General features: G+C 37.1%; 1 protein-coding gene across 1 annotated transcript in view; it reads left to right on the forward strand.

The window, feature by feature from the left end:
• The first annotated feature begins 308 nt into the window (after nt 1-308).
• LOC129765405 (plexin domain-containing protein 2) overlaps nt 309-26,328 on the forward strand; it is a 45,238-nt gene continuing 19,218 nt past the window's right edge. The window contains exon 1 of the mRNA XM_055765709.1: nt 309-736. Within this exon, the coding sequence (XP_055621684.1) occupies nt 652-736 (85 nt within the window). The 5' untranslated portion in view covers nt 309-651. The remainder of the gene's footprint in view (nt 737-26,328) is intronic.

Consider the following 26,328-nt stretch of genomic DNA (forward strand, 5'->3'; position numbering starts at 1 on the left):
TTGTGTTTGATTGTGCTCTCGAATTTCCTTCTTCAATTCAACCATTGTCAACATTTTTATAGTTTTCACTACTGAAAGAGGTAAATAAATAACAAGTTATATATAAAGTTGCGCAGAATTAAATTTCTTACAAACTCATCGCAATCAAATAATCTTTTATGATTATAACATTGTAATTTCTGGAAAGAACTACAAACCTTCCATTCCATAAGCTCACATGGCAAAATTTAAAACCATCATCACTTTCACCGCAGCGCCGCCTAGGTGTAGATTTGTACGTTAGATCGCCAATTGCGTAGAGCGAATGCTGCTACTGCCGTCTGGGGTTCATTAGTAGTCGCGGATGTGTCCAAGTGAACGACGTTGTGAAGTTATGCGTTGTGCAAAGTGGTGACCCCATCGGATTTACTGCAACTAGGTCTCCCTTGGCTCCTCCGATTCTAGTGCGTATTGCGAGTGGATTTTCGGCTGCCACGGATATATAGTGAGATTGGGCCCATTCCGTGTGGATTAAATCTGTTTCGTGGGCTTTTGTGTACCGTATGGTGAACTAAAAGGTCATTGTGCACAAAAGCGGAGGAAAAAAGTGCGAACAAGTGGATAGGCAAGTTTTATGTATCTGTTTGCTGTCTGTTGGTGTGCTTTGAAATAATGGCGAATGTAAAAGGTGCTGTTTTGAAGAGTGCACTTTTCTTGCTGATTTTGCTGGCAGACTGTTGGGTGAGCTGTGAGGAAGGTGAGTTCAAAAGGCAAAAATATTGCCCTATGTTGCGGAATACTGCAGGATACGGATGTCGGTGCAAGTTTAGAAATTTTCCCCTTCCCCCCTGCCACTGTAAATCTTAATCTTTTGCGTGGTGAAATGTTCTTAAAATACTAAAAGATGTAATATTTCTTCGTTTTCTCCGCACTCGCTATTACTTAGGTATTGCTCTGTTACTGGCAGAAAGAGAGCAACTATATCGATAAATATCGCAAATGAATACCAGAGTGAGACGATAGGTTTTTATAGCAAGCGAGCCCAATATGCCCAAGATATGGTGGAGACGTTGACCCGCACACATCCAATCCAGCAGTAACATACCACTACACAGGCTACAGAGTAGATTTCACAGAATAAATGGGCTGCCCATCGCTGCCCGCAATCCACTGCACACATTGGATCGTCGTGTATATCCAACGATGCACACCCGGCTTTCATGTCTTACAGATTCCCCCCTATCCCCTCACTGAGCTAAGCATGAAGCCGGCTTCATCCCATCACCGCGGGGATTTTGCTAAAACATGTTTCTCCGAAGGTGGATCAAGCCGGGGACGAGATATTGCACTATTGAGAAGGTGAAATTTGCTGCTAAAAGCAATCAGTGCACCGAAAATGAATAATTTATTATTGATACAAATTTCTTTATAATATCATTGAAGATTTAGTCCGTTGATCGATACTATTTGAACTCAAAAGTCGATTGAGTTTATGACACGGAAGCTGCTACTGTTGATTCCTCGTTTCACTCATTGCATTGTCAACACATTCACCATTTTCCAGATAAAATTGCGATGCCGAACAAAACCTTTCTAGATACGGTTCTTATCAGCTGATTTCCTTTTTCTCGATTTGGCAGGTTGCAGTTGCTTTCTCTCTTTCTGTCGCTGTTCAACAGTTTCACGTGAGTTAAGAAACTTCGGACTTACTTAATTTAAAAAAATATCTTTTCTTTCGGAGTGAAGCTCCGTCTTTTATTTACTGTTTGAAATATAACTTCAGAATGCCTTTACTATTGTTATCCCTGTCTTTTATATTCACTGAGATGGTTTACAATAATTTTATCTTATCTTAGTTCAGCATATTTAGCGGGAACGATCCGGGTGGTCTGATGTGTTGTTGATGTTATCCGGGCCGTCTGAGAATATTTATGTTTATCGACCGCTGGTCGATATTGTGATGACTCGTATTTTGTTTATCTCGAGTGTCGTATGTTGAGCTGGCTGGTGTTGCGTTAACTCGTGACAAACATGTCTGGATAGGTATTTTTCGAAAGAATGAAAATATAAACAACGTGTGTTTATGTTTGATTGGTTCACCTTGTCTGTCTCCGTTGGCCACGGTGAGAACTTGGCATTCCCATGTGCATCAAACCTAGCCCTTGACACGTTCATCATGGCCCGTAGTGTTTGTTCAATATTGTTTGAGGATCACATTATTCAGTGTTTGAAACAATTGGTGCCAATTGGTGGAAGAAAAACCATTCCGACCCTTCCGTTACATCCATCCAGTTTTTCTGAACTTTTCACTCCTACAATTCATATAACATAGTGTGATGATTTATACCGAATTTACACAGAGTAAGTTAGTATACCAGTCGGTCTAGAATAGGGTTGAAATTGCATGCAAATCTGTCCATGTTTGTATAGGAGACGTAAGCGACAAAATGGACAAAATCGACTTTTTGGTCGCATTCTACGCAATGCAAAGAAACATTTTTTGTTCGAAAACATTCGAGCAATTATGAAAAAAATGATTTCGAAAAATCACTGTTTGTACGCATAACGGACGTAGTTACATACAGTTTGAAAATCAACAATTATCAGTATTATGTGCTACAAGCTAAATCTACATTTAAAGCACATTCTTAGTAGAGTCCAAACATGCCTTTCATGATAGTGTCTTATTACTTAGTGTTTCCTAATAGATGACTACAAGAAACCATTGAAACGCTGCTTATATAATTAACAAAGAGAAGCAAATGTGTTTTTAATGTTACAATTACCTGAATTTCTGCATTTGAATCTTCAAGTAAATAATGAAACAATCAGATCAGTAGTAAAATTTGAATAATATTGGTTCTTAGCATTATAACTCCTCGAATTCGATATTCGACGAATTCGAATTATTCCACATATTCAGCATTTACTCATACCGTTGGTGTAAGTCACTCCACCATCTTTATGCGATTGGTCGTGATATCGGTAAATCATGTTGCTAAAATTACCAACATTGCAGATTGCCTTTACAAATTCAATTAATTGAAAAACATGAACCTGCTGTTCATATAATATCCTATCATATCTTCTAGTTGAAGAGATTTTTCCGTAACTACACCATCGATTTCAACAATGTGAGCCGGAATATAAACTCTATATTCATTAGTGAAAAAAGAGTTTTCACTATCGCGTTAGCATCTTTGTAATTTGAGAGCACAACGCGAAGTTTATCTCTATTGACTTTCGTCATTTCTAAGACACCTGAGTATTTAGACGTCAGGTCTTTGCAAATTTTAGGTACTCTTAGAGGTTTCCCTTTGGGACGGAAGAATACCATCCAACGGTCTTTCGATGATTCTGCTCAATTTCCTGGTATTGTCTAATACGTGGAAATTGAGCAGAATTAGGCAGAGATTGTGTCGAAGAGCGAAAAACAGAGTCACTATTTGGTACAGACGAAGAGGTTGACTGCGATTGTTTTGGGAAAAAACACTATCATAAACTCGCAACAAATCCAGAGCACCTTTTCCTGACATTTCACTAAATTTCTTCCAAACCTATTTGATTTTATCCGACAACAACTGAAACTATCGACATAAACGTTTTGACTATTATCAGAAATATTAGATAGTAACGCTACAGACAGAGCAACCTGGTGATTACGTCTAGCTTTGCAAACAAATGTTCATTGAAACGATTGATTGTCCGCATAAATAGATGCAAGCGTTTTCCAAATGAAAAAAATATGTTTCAATGCACAAAATCTCCTAGGCCCTTTTTTCGCCGATAATATCCTTCAACTGGACAGATCATTTCATTGGAAATTTACATGGTTACGCTTGTAGGCAAAAAAAAAATGCAAAATGATTTTCTCAATACTAATGGTGTTGGTGATTACGTCTCCTATGCAAACATGGGTAGAAATGGGGACTTCTTTGTCGCTGTCCACATACCAAGTGGACAGAAAAAACATGATTTTCGACTCCCCCTCCGTGGATAAGGGACTGACTATACATTAGGGTGCCAATGAAAATGGTCACCTCGAATTTCAAAAAGTAAACACATAAAAAATGTTTACCACCTCGTAAAAACACCCTACGCAAAATATCAGCTCAATCGGACTTAAAGGAGAGTGGCGTGGCTCAAAACCGATAAATCACCGAAAATCGAGGTTTAAAAAAAATTGATGCCAAATGTCTTAAAATTGCATTACTTGTCGAGATTTACAGTTACTTTTTTATCAAAAAAAAAAATTTTTTTTGCACTTGGTCGTTTTTCGCCTGAAAAATCGATTTTTGACAATTTCTTTTGAGATAACTGTAAATCTCGACGTGTCATGCAATTTTAAGACGTTTGGCATCAACATTTTTTTTAAGCCCGATTTCCGGTGATTTATCGGTTTTAAAAAAAAACTCAAATTTTAACGTTTGTAACACCAGTAAATGAAGTCCGAATGGGTTAATATTTTGCATAGGGTATATTATCGTGCAAATCAACATTTCGTAGCAAGTTCCGAAAAAAAATTTCGAGATGACACTAGATCTTAACGTTTCATGTCATTTTAAGACATTTGGCATCAAAATTATTTTTTCGAAAACCCCTTTACTCTCCCTTGGGTGATTTTTCGATTGTCAAAAAACCCAAACTTTGACCGCTTTGCGCCACTCTCCCTTAAGTCCGATTGAGCTGATATTTTGCATAGGGTGTTTTTTCGAGGTGGTGAACATTTTGTATAGGGTAACTTTTTGAAATTTTAGAGTTCATTTTTTCCTATACATTCACTGGCATCCTAATGATCATAGATGACAATTTCCTTAAAAAATCAACGATATTGATTGATGAGACTTTACAGAAAATAAAGTATCACTTTTCAATTGTTTAGTAACTGTTAATTAATTTTATTTTATAGAATAATTGATCATTGAATATTTATTAGTATGACCTATGTTTTCCCTTCAATTAACACCTCCTATACTCGAGCATACGGTCTCACAGACCAAGAATCAGCAATTTTGTTTTGAGGAGGCTGAATAAAAAGCCTATTGAAACTGAATGAAGTTGAAGAAAAACGTATTTTATGGATTTTTTTTATTACCCCTTTCAGGACCATAAGATATCCAAGACTAAATATGCCAATATTTTAGCTATCACAGTTATCAGAATATCACCAGAAAAACATAGCAGGGTGTATACGTTTCCTGTAATTTCATGGGAAATATTTTCCCCTATGGATCATGAAAGTAAATAAACGAAGAGTTTTATTATATTGGTATTTTATTTATTGCTTTGTAATACAAAAAACATAATAAAAATTATCAGAAAAGTAACATAAATAGTTAGTTATGGTATTCTACGAAACAATTTCGTTTACTTGTGAAGCACAAGTGGACATTGCACATAACACATTTATTATGTGGACCGTGTTAAGGCAGACCGGACCATGTTTGACAGTTCTTTTTTTTTAATTCATTCAGAAACACATTTGCTGCCTTGGACATAAAAAATATCGACTCAATAATAATTGAACAATCGATAACGATTTTTGTAGAAGGGAAAAATATTTCCCTTGGGAGTGAAAGGGTTAAGCAATATTTCATTGAAAATGCTGCTATCCCCGAGGACTAAGAATACGACTGTTATTTGGACCTTTTTGCTTTCTTTTTGATATAAGAAAGTCATAATACAATTGTCATCCATTATAAAAAAATCAGTTACAATTTGGCTCATAAAATCATGAAATCGTGATTTTTTTCAACATTGTTTTGTTTCTTCAATAGATATTTCATATTGCAAATAATGACGACACCATATTTTGTTAACCAATCCAAATATACTCTGCCTACTACCTCACTGCCTCACCTCATATGTACCTCATTGGAATTGTATGATCAATATTACGCGATATATTGATCACTACAGCCCTCTACCGAGAAAATAATGGATTTCTTTTTCCTCAACTTTATTTTCCGTCATTACTTGACAGAAATATAACTAATGGATGGTGATGATCTGGAATACCACGCACAGTATCTTTCATGGACAAGAGTGATAGAGGGATTGAACAAAATCGAATAAACGGCCTGAAAATTAGATCAAGCAGAGAGACTATCCAGTGTCAGAAATATGGGGACAGAAGAGTGCCTATGAAAATGGTTATCTCTAATTTTCAAACTCAAAATCAACGGGATGTTGATTCCCACGAAAAACTACCCTATGAAAAATATCAGCTCAATCGGACTTCATTTACTAGTGTCGCAAAGACTTCAAAGTTTCTGGATGACAACCTTATTTGAACAAGATCTGATTTATTTAATAAAAGATATCCTTTGTTGAAAAAAAAATTAGAGAAAATTTGAAAACGGACCCGTAATCGGATATTCGGCGAAGCATTCGTTTGATGTAGGAATTGGAGCGTTGTACGGCCTTCATGTCAAATTTGCGACTGCATCTCTTGATTCTGTCAATGAACTATTAGCAAATCATGGCTCTTCGATTGGCTGACACTGAGGCAGATTTGTTGGGTTGAGGTTTTTGAGTATAAATGGTATCGAATCGGTATTCAGGAATGACTGAGTGTTTTGGGCGTAATGCGAAGACGCTTTATTCGGCCAAAACACATATTGTCCATCTGCATGATGTTTTTTTTTGGAACGAGATCAAAATTTTCTTCAAACAATCGTTCTGGTACACATCTTACTTGATAGCCAAACCCGTCCCCCCTGGTTTAGAAATATCTGCCTCGGAAATGGCAATGTACAGCATCACTTTTTGTTCAAATCTATGTTTCAATTTAAAGTAGAACGGTCTATGGAATAGTATCGATCGTTTCCGGGAATGCGCGTCTCCGAAAAAGAAAAGTAACTTACGTTGCCCAAAACAAAACTATCTCCGGTGTATTTTTCTATCAATCAGCGGCATTGGGATTTCATCGTCGAAAGCTGTTTCTTAGTGTATTCCTCTTGTCTTCTTTCGGCACTTTATTCTGTTTTCAATGTTTTCTAGATAAACAGTTGGCTCAGTGTTGAGATTGAAGGTACGAGAAAGAGAACATCCACAATTTTGTATTCCACTATTTGCGTGCGAGTAGTGATCTTCGAGGAAGTCCCATGTAGTTAATGCGCAAAACTGTCAAGAATCATGGGAAAAAGTCATAAACAGTAGAGTTATTCGCGAACGTGAATTCCCCAGAATAAAAAGTTTCGATCCTCAAAGAAATCCTCAATTTTAATTCAACCGTCAATAACACAACATTGTTGGGAAGTACAATAGGCTCTCTAATGGGAACACTCTTGTTCTGGTCAAGGTTTTTAAGTTATTTTATCATTGATTTATACAATAGTTTTCAATCTGCAATTTTGGCTATCTGTTGTGGGCCTTGCCACCCTATTCCGCGGATAATCAGGACTTTACTGTATCTTCACGTATCAAGTTAGACATATTTTTTTTTATTCTTGGAGAAATACCATTCAGGTGAAACTTTTGAAGAGGGAATTTAGTGGAAACTGAATCAAAAGCAGCAAATGTTCCAAGATATCAATCTTGGAACATTTGCTGCTTATTATATTAGGCTGTCAAAAAAGTCCTGCGGTATTTCCGCGAGGTGTCGTGTTGTATTCATTGTATCGAGTAATCGAGGCCTGTCGTCGAAAATTGCGACAAAATCGCTGAATTAGCCGAGAAAGACCGTCATAGTAGCAGCCGTAGCATCGGCCAAGAGCTGGGGATAAGTCATCAAACCGTTATTAACCATTTGAAGAAGCTTGGATTCACAAAGAAGCTCGATGTATGGGTGCCACTCACGTTGACGCAAAAAACATCTTTGACCGTATCGACGCATGTGAATCGCTGCTGAATCGCAACAAAATCGACCCGTTTCTGAAGCGGATGGTGACTGACGATGAAAAGTGGGTCACTTACGACAACGTGAAGCACAAACGGTCGTGGTCGAAGCCCGCTGAAGCGGTTCAGACGGTGGCCAAGTCCTCATTAACGGCCAGGAAGGTTCTGCTGTGTGTTTGGTGGGATTGTCAAGGAATAATCTATTATGAGCTGCTTCCCTATGGCCAAACGCTCAATTCGGACCTGTACTGCCAACAACTGGACCGCTTGAAGGTAGCACTCATGAAGAAGAGGCCATCTTTGATAAACAGAGGCCGCATTGTCTTCCATCAGGACAACGCCAGGCCACACACTTCTTTGGTGACGCGCCAGAAGCTCCGGGAGCTCGGATGGGAGGTTCTTTTGCATCCGCCGTATAGTCCGGACCTTGCACCAAGTGACTACCATCTGTTTTTGTCCATGGCGAACGAGCTAGGTAGTCAGAAGTTAGCCACAAAAGAGGCCTGTGAAAATTGGCTATCCGAGTTTTTTTTTGCCAATAAGGAAGCGAGCTTCTATAACAGGGGTATTATGAAGTTGGCATCTCGTTGGGAACAAGTCATCGAACAAAACGGCGCATATTTGACTTGAAACAGATGATTGTAACTAATTTTATGAACAAATGAAAATTCAAACAAATAACGCAGGACTTTTTTGCCAGCCTAATATAAAGCCATGTCAATTTTTGATGAAGACAGGGCAAAACAGTCATTTGTCCTTTGCTTCAATGAAATTTAAACTGCGAAGGTGAGAGGAGATTGTTGAATTAGTTAGTTGGTAATGACGGAAAATTATTTTCTCTAGTAATTGGCGGATGCAATTGATGGATCAGAAGCAGGTTTGTCCGGTTTCAGAATGGCTATAACTTTTTTCGCCACTCGTGCGGAAGAACGTCTGGCCCACAAAAAGTATTCAATAATTTTAACAATCGTTCCAACGCGTTATTAGGTGGGCTTTTCGATTGAATTTGAACTTATCTGAAGCCGGAGCCGTGTTGCCGTATGCAAGAAGAGCGATAGAAACGTTAGCTTTTCAGTCTTGCAACAAATATAATTTGTTGACCTTGCAGCTGAAAATCACTTTGCTGAATAAGTTCATTATTATTGTTATAAAAGTCTGGAAAAAGGAAGGTGTTCAACAGTGGCGTTGTCATATTGGTGTAAATTTCTCCCAACGGATCATCGCCCGTTCGTTTGTAGTGTAGTTTATTTGCGGAAAACGAACGCAAGTTTTCCCTTCTAGTTGTCGGGATTTCTACACGCTTTCTTAATTGAAACTAATGTGAGACAATGTCAACTAAGATGAGTTGGCAGTTTGAAATCGAACGTACTGCATAATATCGTCTGGGCATATATAGGTCTCGAAAGATATTAGTCAGGGTAAGGCAAAAAGATTGTCAGTTTTATCGTGAATCCTTGGAAATGATTCGCACTCTGTAAGCAATGAGAAGATTGGAATACTGTGTTCAATTTTATTGACTTTTGATCCGGCGTTGTCTTGTTTTAGCGTATATTTCATGCATGCAAATGAATATGAAGCAGATTTTGACGTCGTTCAATACATGAAGAGTTTTTACTCGAATCGGAACCAAAATGGAACGGCTAGTGTGTTTGAACAAGGCTAGTTTTTTTAGAGAATTGAATATTCGTGGATAAGATTTGCCTTGGATATTACGAAGCCAACTTCTGCATTGGGTTTTCCGTTTGAAATGTTACACGATTAAAATCTTCATTGAAACCCCTTTTTATTCATTGAAAATGCCTGTGTGAACGTGCGATCTTCTCAATTGTTTGACTCGGCATTTATCTTGTGCCATTTAGTTACCTCCCACGCCGCTGAATTAAACATACATAATTTGCGCTACGGCTTAGTATCATCAACGATGATTTTACTTTCTTTCTCGTGAACTGTGCATTACACTATCGAGCCATTTTAACAACGAAGACTATTTAGCCTCCCAGAATCAGTTATGAATGTTTTTTTACAGAGCCCTTGTTTTTTCTCCGTCTCTAGTCCCGCATAGATGCATCTTTGTTTACGTTTGAAACATCAACCTGACGACAATTATTCACACACATGTACACTCGATTATGTTCCTCGAGCATGTATTCGTGTTATTCGTACATCGATCGGCTTGCTATAACTCCTTCGGCACAATTTCTCTATGTCTTGTTCTGCTTCCTCCACTCAATTAACCCTGGAGATCTGCGAGATGATTACTCTTGTTCTTGTTTTTTTTTTGCTGACGAGGCTGGAATTAATAACCACAATACAGAGTGATGTGCGGTGGTATGCTGTCTATTGACACTCTGGTCCCGGTCTTTTGGTTGGTGGTGTCATAAAATGCGCCATCGCTTCGATGACTGATAATTTGTTGTGCTGTTGCATTGCTATGGCAACTAACGAACTGCTTTTGTTATTGATTTATTCTAGTCAGCTGTGTCCATGCTTTGGGGCTCGAGATGGTATGGACTCAGGCGTGAACTTGTTCTTGAACAAGTATTGATCAAGAACAATTATGTCGTTCCTATTTCAATATCGGCGAATATCGCTACCTCGTTATCGCTTGCAATGTTATTATTGATTGGACGGATTTCGCGTCAACTTGTCTATGAGATTGGCATGACCCTCTCAGAATTTAATGAAACTTTCTGGACGTGAAGACCTTACTTAATCAAGCAAATTGGCATGCTTAGTTTTCCGAAAATTTATCTAGACTAACATATGGAAAGGGCTAAATATTTTTGATTATTTTTTTATACATTTTTTTCTAACTATTGCCAACACTACCACACGTATGCATTATCGAACCCTAGACTATTTTATGGAGCTTGTGCTATTGCTTGAGCTATTTTGGTTAGTTTTATCCTCATGCATACGTCGTTTTTTCTTTGGAACACACCTATTGTACTAAATCACTGCCAAACAAGTTTCACAAATTCGCAGTGTATCATCCAACGGATGGGTATATCCCGTTAAACGTATTTTCTCTATTACTGTTGATGTTAACCGACGTAGTTTAGTACGGTTACACTTGGGGTTGCTAACCCGTTCCCGTACAACATCGAGTCTCGCTCGTAGTGTACTTGCATAACATAGGGCGCTAGAACGCTCAGCAGAGTAGTGAAATCACTTGATGTGTGACGTATTAAATAATACGGGAGGGGGTTAATACCTGCACTGCATTTGCAATCCTTACAAATCCTGGAGATCACGACTTGACTCATGTTGCTAAATAATGTCACACTTTGTTTGCTGATGGTTACGCAGAAACGGAAATAATGCTTTTCCGCCACTTTACATTTGCTGCCGGTCACGACTGGTAATTTTCAAACAAATGCAGAGCCATTTTATTCATCCGTTAGGTATCTACACAATCCATTTATTATTATCATATCTACAGTAACTTACAGTGACTCTTAACAGATACCTAAATCTACAACAACTATTCGATACCTGACCTGACGATCAAGAGATTTTTGGCAGATGGCTATTGTTTGAGAGCTGTCGTTGCTCTCTGAACTGAAACATATTGTATTTGACTACAAAACAAGCTGAAAACTGTACTTTAGCATCCAAGGGTCACCATCACCAAAATCTTGAAAAAGTTTTTGTTAGCAAAACTTGTTTGGCTTAAATATGTACAAGTTGCGTTGTATGGAAGATTTGTAGGGCAAATATTTATCTACAATTTATCTGTCATTTCATCAAAATCTGAGGTGACCATTTTGAGAAAATCGACTTTCAGTTTTTGAAATTGATTTTTTTTTTCAGTGTTGAATTTGAAAAAAAAAATTTTCAGTATTTTTTCTGAAAATTCAATTATTTTCCTAAAAATCTTCCATAGATCACTTTTTTGTAGGACATTTTCGAGTAAAAAAATTTTATAAAAATTATTAAAAATATTTAACCCTTTCCATATGTTAGTCTAGATAAAATTTTGGAATACTAAGTATGCCAAGTTGCTTAATTAGGTAAGGTCTTCACGCCCAGAAAGTTTCATTAAGTTCTGAGAGGGTCATGCCAATCTCATAGACGAGTTGGCGCGAAATCCGTCCAATCAATAATAACATTGCAAGTGATAACGAGGTAGCGACATTCGCTGATATTGAAATAGGAACAACATAATCGGCGATCAATACTTGTTCAAGAACAAGTTCACGCTAGAGCCCATACCATCTCGAAGGTTTCTTTGAGTTCTGACAGGGTCATGTCAACATCTGGCCGAGTTGGCCCGAAATCCGTCATTGCGATTTTCCTTATACGCGGTGACCTAGCCCGAGTATTCCACGGATAATCGGGGTTCTACTGTATATTCCATCTGATCATCTTTAGAAAGGTTGATGACCTACAAAGGATAAATTTATCTTGGGGACATTAAATTGACGTTCATGACATCCAGTCGGACGTTTATCTGCTCTAATAATAATTGTGTGGTTCTCACTAAGCATACATTCCAATGCCGACAGTTCACTGAAATTCATCGCATACCGTTTGATGATTAGGTTGGATGTTGATAATCATTAGCTGCGATACCGATTGTTGCAACAGTATGAATTCGACAATATGAAGACTGAATACCTGAAATTAACCAGATTCAAACAAGCAAATCTGCGGTCAAAGCAGTGTGTACACTCAAGAGATGGAACAAGTTTGAAGGGATATGAAAAAACATTAGTCGTTCGATAAATCTACTGCCACATATGTCGGAAGTCCACGATACATGAATAACATAAGTCCATACTAATTCATTACATTTATTCGCAACCACACAGGATTGAATTAATCAAATATGTGATCCGTTTCATCTACAAAATAAGAAAGGGTCTGAGATTCAATCGAATTCGAAAGGTGTTTCGTGAAGTCACTAATTGAATTACTATTGGAAAAAGTATTTGGCGAGAAATGTGAATGTTCAGAATTATTGGAATCTAAAAAACGATTTTGGGCGGGATGAAATCCGCCACTTTCCGATCAAGAACTCATCATCCGCTCTATGGAATGGGAGTAATCGTTTGTGGCTTGCACTCACGATAAATCTTGAGTAGTAGAAGTAATGCTTCGAGAGTGGGGATTCCTCTTTCGTATTGCTTTTTTGAGATCTTGGTAGCTCACCGTTCCAAGTATTCTCTCTGTGTACATATGAAGAATAAAAGAGCATCGCCTGCTGGGGGTGATTTAAAGACATCCGACTAGAGTAATATACTTATGCATCGATCGTTGAATGTGATTTTTTAACATCCCTGAAAGCGACTTACCAAGTGATGCGTTATAAGCAAAATATATAGAAAAATTGGACTACAACATCTTGTGTTTTTTACTTCCACAGTGTGCTTAGCCAGAATCAGTCCAACCGCAGTTAGTCCAGTTTATGCGCTAACAGGGGGAGTAAAGGAAATGGGGGTTTAAAAAAATTTTTTTTTGGTGCCAAATGTCTTAAAATAACATGAAACGTCGAGATCTACTGTCATTTCGAAAATTTTGTTTTGGTCAAAAATCGACACTCTGGGACTCGTTTCGTTTTTTCGGAATGCGAGGCAAAACTTATGGTTTAGGGTGCCAATAAAAATAGTTCTCTCGATTTTATTTCGGAGCTTGCTGCGAAACGCTGGATTGCACGATAATATACCCAATGCTAAATATTAGCTCAATCGGACTTCATTTTTTAGTCTCGCAGACGTTAAAATTTGAGTTTTTTTGAAAACCGAAAAATCATCGGAAAACGGGGTTTAAAAAAAAATTATGCCGAAAGTCTTAAAATTGCACGAAACGTCGATATTTACTGTTATCTCTTGACTCGTCTATTGAGACATTTGGCATCAACAAATTTTTTTTTTTAAAACCCTGAAACCCTGAAACCCTGATTTTCCCAAGGGGGGAGGGTGATTTTTCAATTTTCAAAAAACTCAAATTTTGACCGCTTTGCGCCACTCTCCCTTAAGTTCGATTGAGCTTACATTTCGCATAGGGTGTTTTTTCGAGGTGGTGAACATTTTGTATGGGGAAGCTTTTTGAAATTTTAGGGTCGATTTTTTCTCATACATTCATTGGCACCCTAATGTGTACACTCAATGTCGCGATTGGCTTTATATTCCAATGTCGTCTGGATGAACCGAATCAAAAGCATGTGATCGTGGTGTTGTTTTTGCAAATTACTATTGTTCTGATGTTTCATAACGCAGCTAACCCTATTAATTATTCTCCGAAATGAATAAAAAAAAAATCCTTGAAGTTAGCGTACGGTTTTAGTAGCAGTGCAATATGGTGAGCCAGTCTCAAGATGAGAAAACATTTTAAATAAAACTTAATTTTCGGTTTTTCCCCCAACATAAAAACAAAGCATTCAGAACTTTCTCAGCTTTGTGATAGCAGATCATCATTACCCATTCGATTCGTATGGGTATTCCCCCGCACAATCTGTGAATAGTCTATCTGCTTACAAATTAGGTAGAGTTCCACAATGCTTCAATTTTATGAGTAAATATTTACGTGCTTACGCGAAAAACGCGATTGGTGTTGACATATTTGAACTTATTTATGTTTTTGAATAATTCAAGGTATTTTCTAGCCACCAGTTTTCTCGGGTCCGAAGGAAGTGTTCGGAATTTGAGCTAGCGGAAAAATACATCTCGCAAGGTTAAACAACGTGCTCGACGTCGTCATAGCCTTGGCCATTAACGCGTTTGCATTAACTCATAAAATTGGTGATTTGAGCGGCATTGTTGTTTGTAGTATGGAGAGCATTACCAAAGATTCTCTTGTAGATAAATTTAACCCATTACTGGCCAGGTTTACAAGAACTTGAAATGGCATGAAAATGGTTTGTCCCGAAACGGGGGGGAAACGCAATATTTGGTTTGGAGTTCTTTGAAAGTTGAGATATATGACGTATTTCATACGCTGAGCCGATACAGTATCAGAAATGAAATCATTTGAATATCGAACAAAACGGTTTTATTTCATAAAATTCAACTTCAACAACCATTTTCATGGTTTATTAGCACTTTCGTGTGCTGCCGTTCTACGCATAATTGTCCCACGGTTCATAGGGATTGCATAGAAAATAGTACAGTAATGCGTAGAACGGCAGCGTATCGGATTTAGTATTACTGAGTATGGTATGGAGCATTCTTGTGATTGGCCTCGTTCAATGTTGCTCTCTATCTTAACTTGTTTGCAATAACCGGAAGGGCCGTCCTCCGAGTCACTATCTCCAGCATCCACATAGCTGTCTCCACCGCTTGGGTGGAGTCAATATCATTTGTTGACACTAGATTTTCGAAAGCGTCTTGTCCAAATCAATCAGATAATCGTACAGCTCCTCCGGATTATCGGGAAGCTGATATATCTTATTGAGAAAAATATATACCGTAGTTGCACTGCGTATGAAATTTCATACGCTCAAAAGTAAACATAGATTTTTTTTGCAGTTTCATAATTTTCATCGGATTTTATGCTAGATATCATTTTTAACACTCGTCTAGTAGTGTTGTGCAGTGTTGCTATATTTCGACAGTATAAGCCGACCCTCAAAAATTGAAATATTTCAATCAGTTACATACCTTAATATTTCACAGCGACTTTTGATAGCCTCACATTTGACATTTCGAAAACAAATGATTCTATCGCAAGACTGGCACTGACCCTTGTATCACAGCAGTGGAACCCCATACAATTCACTCACTAAAATGTGTCCACATTTTCATCGCTTGTTTACGTGAAGAATATAATTTTTTCAGGCACACTTGATTTGAGAGTGTATGGATTTCTAGCTGTCTTGACGCAAGGTCTTTAATGAAGAATTAGAAGATGGGATGGTTTATATAAACATGTTTATAATTACATAAGTTTATTCAAATATTAATATTGCCCTTATTTAACTATTCAGTGCAATTTTATCAAAATTTGAAAGAGAAATTAAAAAAAGAATGTTTTTTTTTTCAATATTTTTATGAGACGTCTATTCAAAATCCATGACTACCTTTACTTTATTATTAACCCCCCATTATTTGTTAATTTTTCCTGCTTTTCGTTCTTTGACCTATCATTTTGACAATTCATTTTGAGAGGTTTAAAATTGCGACAAGATAGAAATTTGGTGTGAAAGAGCGAATTGTAGAAAATTAAGAAGCAAATTCTCTAAATTTTATAATTAAAGTTTTTATGTAGTATTTAATTTTTGAGTTGGATTGAATGACAGATTGAAGTTGATTCATAGAAGAATAAGATTTCATTTGATATTACGATTTTTGAAATCGACTCAATGGTTGTAAAATTATGACGTTTTGGAAGAAATCTTACTTATTTAATCAGCAAAAGGCCCCAGTGGCATGTGCGGTACACAAAAGTCGTCTCCATTCACATCAATTTAATTTTTTTTTCCAATTGTTAACTTTCAAACTTATTTCAAGGATCAACATATCATATCTTTCCATTAATCCGCAAACATGCCTAGTAGTAATTTTTTAGTAGTTTTATAGCGCTTTTTAAGTTGGAGTGTCTTTTAATTGGCAGTTCGCCAGTTGGAGCACGCGCCAATCAAGAAGCACTCAGTTTTTCAATGCCATTTTTATTGAAGGGTCCTTGAACGTTAAACTCAAAAAATGAAGGCACAGTATAAAAGTATTTAGTTTTGCAGTTTGTTTGACAAATGTATTCGTTTGAAAATATTTATTAATATATATATACATATATAAAGTGGATTATATCACATCCACTATTCAAGGAAGTTAATGATATTTTCTAACATCAATCCAAATGCAGTAATCTCAATTATTATTATGGCCGCACTAAAAGACATGAAAAACAACAAGAAAAACGCGAACTTTGAAATTTGTGAACTATTGCAGTATTACTGCAGTATTATTGCAGCCATTCCATGCCAAACTGATATAGTGGTTTTCAGATTTTCGTGAAAATTGGTAGCTTGTTTTCGTTATGGTAAAGTATTGAACCTGTATTATTTTTCTGTTGGGTCCCAGCAAACATTAAGTCGTATGAATAGCTATAATTGGAGGCGATATACATACAACCAAGACACGTATATGCATGATATATGATGCATATAACTAGCATATACACGCAAAAGTGGAGGCGATATACGTATATGCCATATTTTGTACGCATATAAAGCTGTATATAACGATATGCGATGGTTTTTGGACTGCTATGCGAATTGATCCGACAATGTTACCACTCAATCCATCGATGACATGGAAAATCGTGTTTTTGCATTTTATGCGAGACTTGCGTCATTTTTATTAGTACTTAGTTGAGATTTCTATGCCAAATAACACGCCTTGAATGCATTCTGAGTGGCAAGCTCTAGAATACGCGTGATCACAGTGCAAGTCGGAGGAAATTTTTTTGACGAAAAATTCCCCCGACCAGAACGGGAATCGAACCCGAACACCCGGCATGTTAGTTATGACGCTAACCACTCGGCCAAGGGAGCACTACCCAAACATCATACGATATTGGAAACTTTATAAGACATTTTCGTACACAACATTTTAAAGTAGCAAAGTCACAAAACTTATTCTCGGATGATGTAAGTTCCGCTTGTCAGCCTCGACAGGTTCCTATCGATAAACTACTGTAAAACTTGTTAGCTTCCATAACCTTGCATTCAACTGTTTTGAATGGGAAGGTTTCAAACAGCTATTTGACCCTATTGGGACAGTGTTGAGTGTTAAATTAAATCGAACAAATATTAGGGATCATTTGAAAAACATTGCTCAAAAATTCGATTCTTCCTGACCGAAGAAATGCAAGGACAGTTGGTTTGTCTCAAGGTTGATTCGGCGTCGAGGTTTAACCGGAAAGTATTAGGTATAAATGCACAGTTTGAAATGGATGGCAAGGTCGTCGTCCGTACGCTTGGTACGTATAAATAAGGTATATTATTCCCATATATTTCCATCGTCTTTTATTTCGTGATGAACAGGCATGCTGGAGGTGATTCAGCGTCAAACAGCTAAAATGCTCAAGGAAAAAATTCTGGAGGTAATTAGAAGCTACGGTGTAACCCTTGACCAAATATTTGCAATAACCGTGGACAACGGGGCGAATATGGTGTCAGCTGTTAAGGAACTCAAAAAAGAGTTAGAGAAAATGTGGATAATCGGAGATTACGAAGAAGATGGAGAGTATGCAACCGAGCAAAAACTAACCTATGAACTATCGGAGGAACTTCAAAACCAGATAAATCTTGTCAGGTGTGCGGCTCATACACTGCAACTCGCAATATTCGATGTTGTGAACAACATGGATAAGAATGTGAAAGAAATCACTGAGATCGCCAAACGCTGCAGAAACATAAAGTACAAAACGTATTTTGAATTTCACACTGCTAAATATCCACCAATCTGGAGTCAAACCCGATGGGCTGGAGTATACAAAATGATTGACAATTTCGAATCTCAAAAAAATTGTCTTCAAAAATTTGGGAGAAGAGTTTCCAGAATTGGGTAGAAATTTTATCGTGTTCAGATACCCGAAACCAATATTTATATTGGTTTATGTTGTATGTTGTTTTTTTTCAGATCTCAAATCACTGGAAATTTATAAACGATTATCATGTGGCTTTTAAGCCTCTTTATGTTTGCACCAAGGACATGCAAGCCGTACACATGTCATTGTCGGAATTTTATATACGATGGCTGAAGGTCATTAATGATATAAAAAAGCATGTCTCGAACATTAAAATCGTTCTATCTGCTGTAGTGCATTTTTTTATCTTCAATTTGATCAAAGTAAACGCGCTCGGAGAGGAAAATCCGGGCGTTCAGGACGAGAGAGCGAAAATCGTAAATCGTAAGCCATAGAGCTGCTCATTCTCATTGAGCAAGTTCTTGTTACGAGTTGTACACAAAACAAGTGAGGAAAGTAACTCAATTATTCGAACCAGGTTGAGTCTAGCAAAGCTTTGGTCAACTCAGAGTTACCAAGCGAGTATCATTTTGTTATGATGGAACAGAATTCATCGTTAGTCGCAGTTTGTACAGATCGTGATCTGTGCAGTTTGCGATTAACCCTTCCGCTACGAGCGTCGTCTATAGGCGATATCCGCGCGATGAGCTGTACGTACGAGCGTCGTCTTTAGACGACATGAAATTGATACTGCACATCGATCACACTAGCGCGATGTGCATACTTTTCGGCGCAGTGCTCCGTACTGCGGTAGCACTCCGGCGGAGCACACTGCCGTATTGAAGGGTTAATAGTGAATCGCATCATGCTCCTTTGTTTTCCAACCTTGAGCGTGAGTCAAAAAAATGCAAATTCAAACAGCGAAAATAAATTTTTAGTTTGTATGTTCGGTTTTTAAATGCCTTCATGAATGGATCAACTGTTTGTTTAGCTTATTACATAACGATCTTGAACGCTGATTGCTTCCAACTGTTTACAAGCTTGTTTCTATTATTTACCCGTCAACAATTAAAATCCATTATTCTCACTCACTAATTGATCCTCTTTACGAGCCCTTGCTAGACAGAACGAAAATATATAATCGCGTAAGCTGTATATGAAACCGGTGAAAGCCGGCCAGTGCAGAAACAGTTCATCTCCTTTGAAGTCGAAGTCTCATCCAGTAGGTAGTGGAGGTGATATACGGCAACAAATCCACGCGACTGCGATATACACGCATGGATACGAGTGTGAATGTCTGGTTTCCCCAATGTGGAGCAAGCCCCAACCGAACCGAAGTGGTGGGATCGGAGGGCGCGATCGCATTGGATCGTGAGAGGTGCGCTACTTCAATGAGAGTAGATAAAGCAGAGCAGCAGCTGTCAGACCCAAGCGTTGGGCGGTTCAGTAAGCGTGTTATACAAATGCCGTGATGTAATGATCTTTGGTCGTTATTTTTTTTTTGCGGCGGCCAGCGGTTGAAATATGGCGAAAGAGAAGAAAATAACTGGCCTCTGACACATAATGAGTACACGCCGTGACGACGTCAGATTGAAGTGCTTTTGTTTTGGATAAAGATGGCAAAATGAAACAAACAGCGAAAACAACATTGCTGTGGTGTAATAGCGGAGATACTTAAGGACGGATGGACATTGTTTCGTTACTTAATTGTAGAAAGGGGTGAACTTGCAGAGCGTGCCACAGCCGTTTTTCGCTCTAACATTGGAATGGGTATGAAAAAAAATTGCACCATAAACAACGAACGCGGAAAGAGAATGTAAATAATCACGTGACATTGGAAGTGGGATCTTTTTTTTGGCAAATTTCGATTATATCTGTAGCGGTTCGTCCGTGAACCAAAGTCATATGATTGTTACCCATTGAACCACATCAGTTTGTAGCTTTACAAGTGAAATCATCATATCGAAAAACTCCTATATTTCAATTGCACCTACGGATCGTTTGTTGTTGATTGAAAGAACGTGCCTTTATAGAATATCAGAAAGCCGCATGAATGAAGGAAATCACGAAGGTTTGATTTTTTACATCACTCTTTTCGTGTGAAGAGATAACTCATAACGGGTTGAGGTATACTATTTTCAAATTAATTCACATTAAATCTAGGTTATCATTTCTCCTAACTCCAGTCTTGAATTTATGATCATTGATCCATGAAAGCATTAGGTTGGCTTGCTAGATTATTGGTTCATATTGATTCGGCCTTGCTTATTGTTTTCGACTTCCATTAGTTAATTAGTTAAACAGCTCTCTAATGCATGCATTGAATTGTGCATGTTTATCACTTTGTGATTTTACGAATTTATTATATCTAGCGAATGTCGTGCTGTTGGCATGTTAAGGTTGGAAAACATTTTTTTCAAATGCGTTTACTTCAACCCTAGAACGTCGTACAGTCCATTTAATTGCAGTGTTAATAACCAATTTCTTCCGCATAGAAAATGTTGAATTTTGTATCGGAAGAACACAATTTGCGGGAAGTTTCATTGAATCGTCATCGTCATCGTTGGTTTGTCGAAGCTTACAAAGCATATACTTCATCGGTAAGCCACAAAATAACGGGTGGATAATATCGGGGAAATACTTGGAGAGACGTAGGAGCTTTCCGATCAAATTGTAAAGCGGTTAGAGAGCTTTCATGTGATTGATAGAAATAACCAAGTTTAATATGAATTTTTAGGTTAAAATTGATAATAACACATTAAAAATTAGCAACTTTGAAGTTTTCACTTTCAAAATGTTGTTCAAAGCAACTAATTTAGATGTTTCATTATTCTATACTAAATTTTCTCATCTTTCTAATGGAAGCAACAGAATCGTATTGTGTAGGTAGCGTACTTTTCAATGTAGTGCAGTTTGAGGCAACAGAGTCCAAAACAAACAAAAAGTTCTATAACTCTGTCATTGTTGTTGAAATTCGAACATATGCGTAGAAGGATTTTTTCATCAACTATTATTCTCTATCACCTCCTGAATGAATTCGGTTTGTTAATATGAGAAAGGCATAAGGGGATGAATCAAAAATAAAATTTTTCTTTTATTTTCGAAAAACCGAAAAATATACGCATAAAAAAACGATTGAAAGAGAAAAAATAGACTTGATTATATACAAAACTCGATCATATATGTACAGTGAAAATAAATTTGAGACTGTATATAATCGAGTCCGCCCTGTATGTAAAAATGAAGTGATGTCTGTCTGTCTTTCTGTCCGATTCTTATGGACTTGAAAACTCCTGAACCGATCGACGTGAAAATTTGTATTTTGTGGCCGGGTTTTTATGTTAGTTTGAGACCCCTCCTTCCTCTCTAAGGGGGGCTGCCATACAAATGAAACAAAAAATTACTGCATAACTCGAGAACTAATCAAGCAAATGAAACGTAATTTGGTATATGAAGATTTTAGGGTACAATGAATGATTCTATGGTGGTTAGATACTTCTCCCCCTCTCTTAGGGGTGAGAGGGAGGGGGGGGTGCGCTGCCATACAAATGGAACAAAAATTTCTGCATTACTCGAGAATGAATCAAGCAAATGAAAACAAATTAGGCATATGGAGGTTTTAGGGTGCAATAAATGTTTCTATGGTGGTTAGACACTCCACCCCCCTCTCTAAGGGGGGTGGGGGGTCTGTCTTCTATACAAATGAAACACAAATTTCTGCATAACTCGAGAATTAATGAAGCAAATGAAACCAAATTTGACATGTGGAGGTTTCAGAGTGCAATAAATGTTTTTACGGTGGTTGGACACTCCACCCCCCTCTCTAAATGTTTCTATGATGGTATGACACCCCTTCCTCCTCTGGAAAGGAGAGGGGGTCCCATAGAAATAATGCACATATTTCATCCGAACATATTCCAACCAAAAATGACAATTGAAAATTTTCGGAAAACTCTGAAGGAAAATGGGAAAATTCGAAAAATTCAATTCGCATGTGTTCTACAATTACATATTGACAAGCGTTGTTAGATAGATAACGAAATTGATCTTCGTTCGAAAGTGGAAATGGATTTTAATGTGATAAAACACACTCCTATATCGTCTTCTATCTATATAAATAAAAATGGATCGTCGAATATGTTGATAAGAGCAAAACTCGAGAAAGGGCTGTCTTCATTTTATCACATTTTTTGTATCAAACATTTATTCCATGTAACGGAGAAACATGTTATTTGCAAGTGGATGAAAAATCTTGCACGAGAATTGTGTCTGAAAATAATCTGATATTATAATGTCGAGTTTTGACAGAAGTACTAAAAAATAAAATACGAAAAAATAAATTTTGCCGAGTCAGCTAGTTATTAATAAAAAAAACTTCTTTTTATTCTGCGATAAGTGATTCATATTAAACGCAATTCTTGGCATCTTTCCACATTGAATCGAATTATACACTGCGTTTCACAACTATAGAACCACTCATTTTGTTTGAGTTTCCAGAGATATGTAAGAAGTCGGATGAATTGAAGTATTTAGTGTAGGACATAACAACTATCTTCATTTAAAAGACTGGTCATTTGAGCTTTATTGTTGTGTTCAGGCGCGAAACATTCAAAAATCAAAAATTCCAGTGTTTCATAACTATAGAACCAGATGGAAAAACTCTCACTCCTTTACAAAATTAACGTCAATTTCACATGAATTACAATGAGTTTCTAATTCGTAAGTCATCTTCAGTTTTCAATCAGTTCAAATAACCTATTCGGGGTGGTTTCATCAAGTTGCGCCATGTTGTAGTGTGTATCTCGTTCTACGAAGAGGATCGTTTAAGCTCTTCAAATCACTCATAATGCTTGTAAGCTGCATCTACTATTCGTACAATCACTCCTCATAAGTTATTGATAGGGATTCGATCTGGTAAACAAGATGACCAGTTCAGAATCTGAAGCCCCTATTCAATAAACCATACGTTGACTTTTCAGATTTTATGAATTGATGCCAAATTACCCAGTTATCAAATTGTTTTTGATGTTAAAATAGCAGTAAATGATTCTGAAGTACTTCTTTGCACATCTGACTGTTCATTCGTGTTGATGGTAAGCTACCTCAACCAGGCCTTTTTGAGAAAATTCTCCCCAAACCATTAAAATCTCATCTTCAAGGCTGCAGGTCCAAAAACTAATGTAAAAGCTAATCTCATGGGTTTCACTCTGTCAGGAGAACTTCTGTGATAAAAAGAAATCCAATTCGAATGAAATTTCTTTATACTGGAAGGACTTACGGATCGTGTCATGTAATTTTTCAACTCGTAACTTTGCAGGCGACAGTTTGACAGGTTGACAGTTGACAGGTTGAGGGAAATATTTTCAAAACGGCCTGGTTCAGATAGCTTTTCATCAACACAAATGTACAGTCAGAAGTGCAATGAAGTACTTCAGAATCGTTTACTTTTATTTTTGGATCAAAAACACCGTGGTAATTGGGTAATTTGACATCAATTCATAACATCCGGAAAGTCAAGGCATGGTTTATTAAATAGAGGCATCAGATTCTGGACTGGTCAGCTTGTTTACCAGATCAAACCCCTATCAAGAACTTATGAGGAGTGATCGTACGAATAGTAGATGCAGGTTTCAAGCAGTATGATTGTAAAATCATAAACAAGCAGTATCCTCTGCGTAGAATGAGATACACACTACAACATGGCGCAGCTTGGTCAAAACCACCCCAAATGGGGTTTTTGAACTGATTGAGAACTAAAGATGATCTACGAATTAGAAGCTCATTGTAATTCATGCGAAATTGTCGTTAATTTTGTAAAGGAGTGAGAGTTTTTCCATCTGGTTCTATAGTTATGAAACACTGGAACTTTTGTTTTTTGAATGTTTCGCGCCTGAACACAACAATAAAGTTCAAATGACCAGTCTTTTAAATGAAGATAGTTGTTATGTCCCACACTAAATACTTCAATTCAACCGACTTCGTACATATCACTGGAAACTCAGAAAAAATGAGTGGTTCTATAGTTGTGAAACGCAGGGTATGAGCAACTAAGTGTTAAAATAGATGACACTCATTCTAACAAACGATTTGATTAAAAAATGGGTGAGGTAAGTGATTGACCATTAACGTGATCGCAGACAAATAAAATAGAAAGTGGCACATAACTAATAATGGGACGTTCTTAAAAAAAATCTGTAAATTCTGTGTGACACCGAAAAACATCTTCAGTTATAGCAAAACTGCTTGGAAGTAGCAATAAATCTCTCTAGCAGCGAATATCATACTAATATTCCCCATACGATTGTAAAGTAGTGGTCAACGTCGTTATTGAATATGTAATGTTCAAATAATCGAAACATGAGTATGGATGGTCAGTCACAAATTATCAGAAAACAATGTGCAGCATTGAAATATATGCATGGACCAGTTCTAGTATAGTCACTATCATCATTTCCATGAAATTAGGGGTTATTCCGAGAATAACTTTGCGACATGACCATAAATTCTCGCATGTTTTTTGCCGCAAAACGAAGTAAATGAAAAATGTCAGTTCACTCTGTTCATTTGTCATTGTACTTTCAAATCGTCCGACTCTTAGAATTGGATGATAATTTTTCATGTAACTCCGAGAGGAAATATCTCACTTTTACCGCATCTCTCGTAATAATTTCCATTATCTTCAAATTTAATTTGTTGGAATTTTTCGATTATTTTTTAGAATAAATAAGTGATTCGAACTTGTTTTCATTCCATTTTTTATGAATGTAATTCGTGATCAAATGAGCAGAAAGATCACGTGCGTAAATTATGTATTTATAATTGACGTACGTGGGTCATTATTTTGGTAGAAAAAAAAATTAAAACTAATATTTAAAAAAGTATAACACTGACGTCTGATACGGCATTTTTGAACACACTATAGCAGAAGAATTCAACACATAGAACCTGCTCTGGAATTTCCACTATAGCACACATTTGACTTCAGGATTCCCAATTCCGATTGATTGGTTTAGTTTCATTCCCTCACCCACGACAGTGGAATTGTCTGGCTCAGTTAAATTTATTCGTTGCACTGAACTCGGCCAAAACTGGTTTCGGCACTTTGTGGATATGGAGAGCCGCCGCAAGAGAGAAACCATCTTTCGTTATGTGTGATGTCATATTTTTAACCTTGGGACCGAGCTTATTGACGAGGTACCGATACAGAAATTCGCAAAATATCAAATGCTTGCATGCTAGTTAACAATTTATATGATTCATTATACTGGTTGGATTTGAATTATTAGTTTCAATTCATGTTCAATTATGACATACATTGAAATTCGTGCAGTTACCTGTCAACTCTCGGAAACAACGGTCAGAAGGTCGATCAACTCTTCATCACGCAAACCTATCGCACTATATTGAAGATATAGAAAAAAAAACACTTCATGCGGTATAGTTAGCATTCTATACCTTTCGACAGACGGCAAGTTAACAACGATGGTTTGTTTGGTAAAAATCGCTTTCTGTAGTACAAATTTCGAAATCAACTAGAAAAACTTTTTTTGTTGTGACAATTTTTGAAAATTGTCATCAATATACGGAAGATCAAAACACTATATTACGCCATCAACGTCATGATTTATTTAAGGACACTAACGTTTCTTCCATCTTTTCAACATTTGTACATTTAGTTTTGTGAAATTCTTCCTAATCGTATATATGAGTATATATCATCAGTGAAACTCGAAATTGCATATCTTCGACACTCTGGGCTGAATGAAAATCGAAACCAAATCTTTTATCACAACTGTAAGAAAACGGAAAAAATAATTTATTTTTTAATATCGTAAACGATCGAAAGAAGGACAGGAGAAAAAGATTACACGATAACCGAGTGTACGATCCTGAAATAAACAACCTATCGGGAGCGGGTGCAATAAAACTCAGTGCAATAAAACAGTGAAAGGAAAGGGATTGGTCCGATCGCACACATTTCATATTGCGCTAGGCTCCGTTGGTCTTAGAATGCAGTTACAAATCTTAGATAAACATTAGCCAGGAGTTGTATGGTAAAAGCGATAGTTAAAGGATGCATATGAACGAGGCAAGAACGTT

The sequence above is a fragment of the Toxorhynchites rutilus genome, chromosome 2, assembly GCF_029784135.1.
Source record: "Toxorhynchites rutilus septentrionalis strain SRP chromosome 2, ASM2978413v1, whole genome shotgun sequence".
In the NCBI taxonomy this organism is placed as follows: domain Eukaryota; kingdom Metazoa; phylum Arthropoda; class Insecta; order Diptera; family Culicidae; genus Toxorhynchites; species Toxorhynchites rutilus.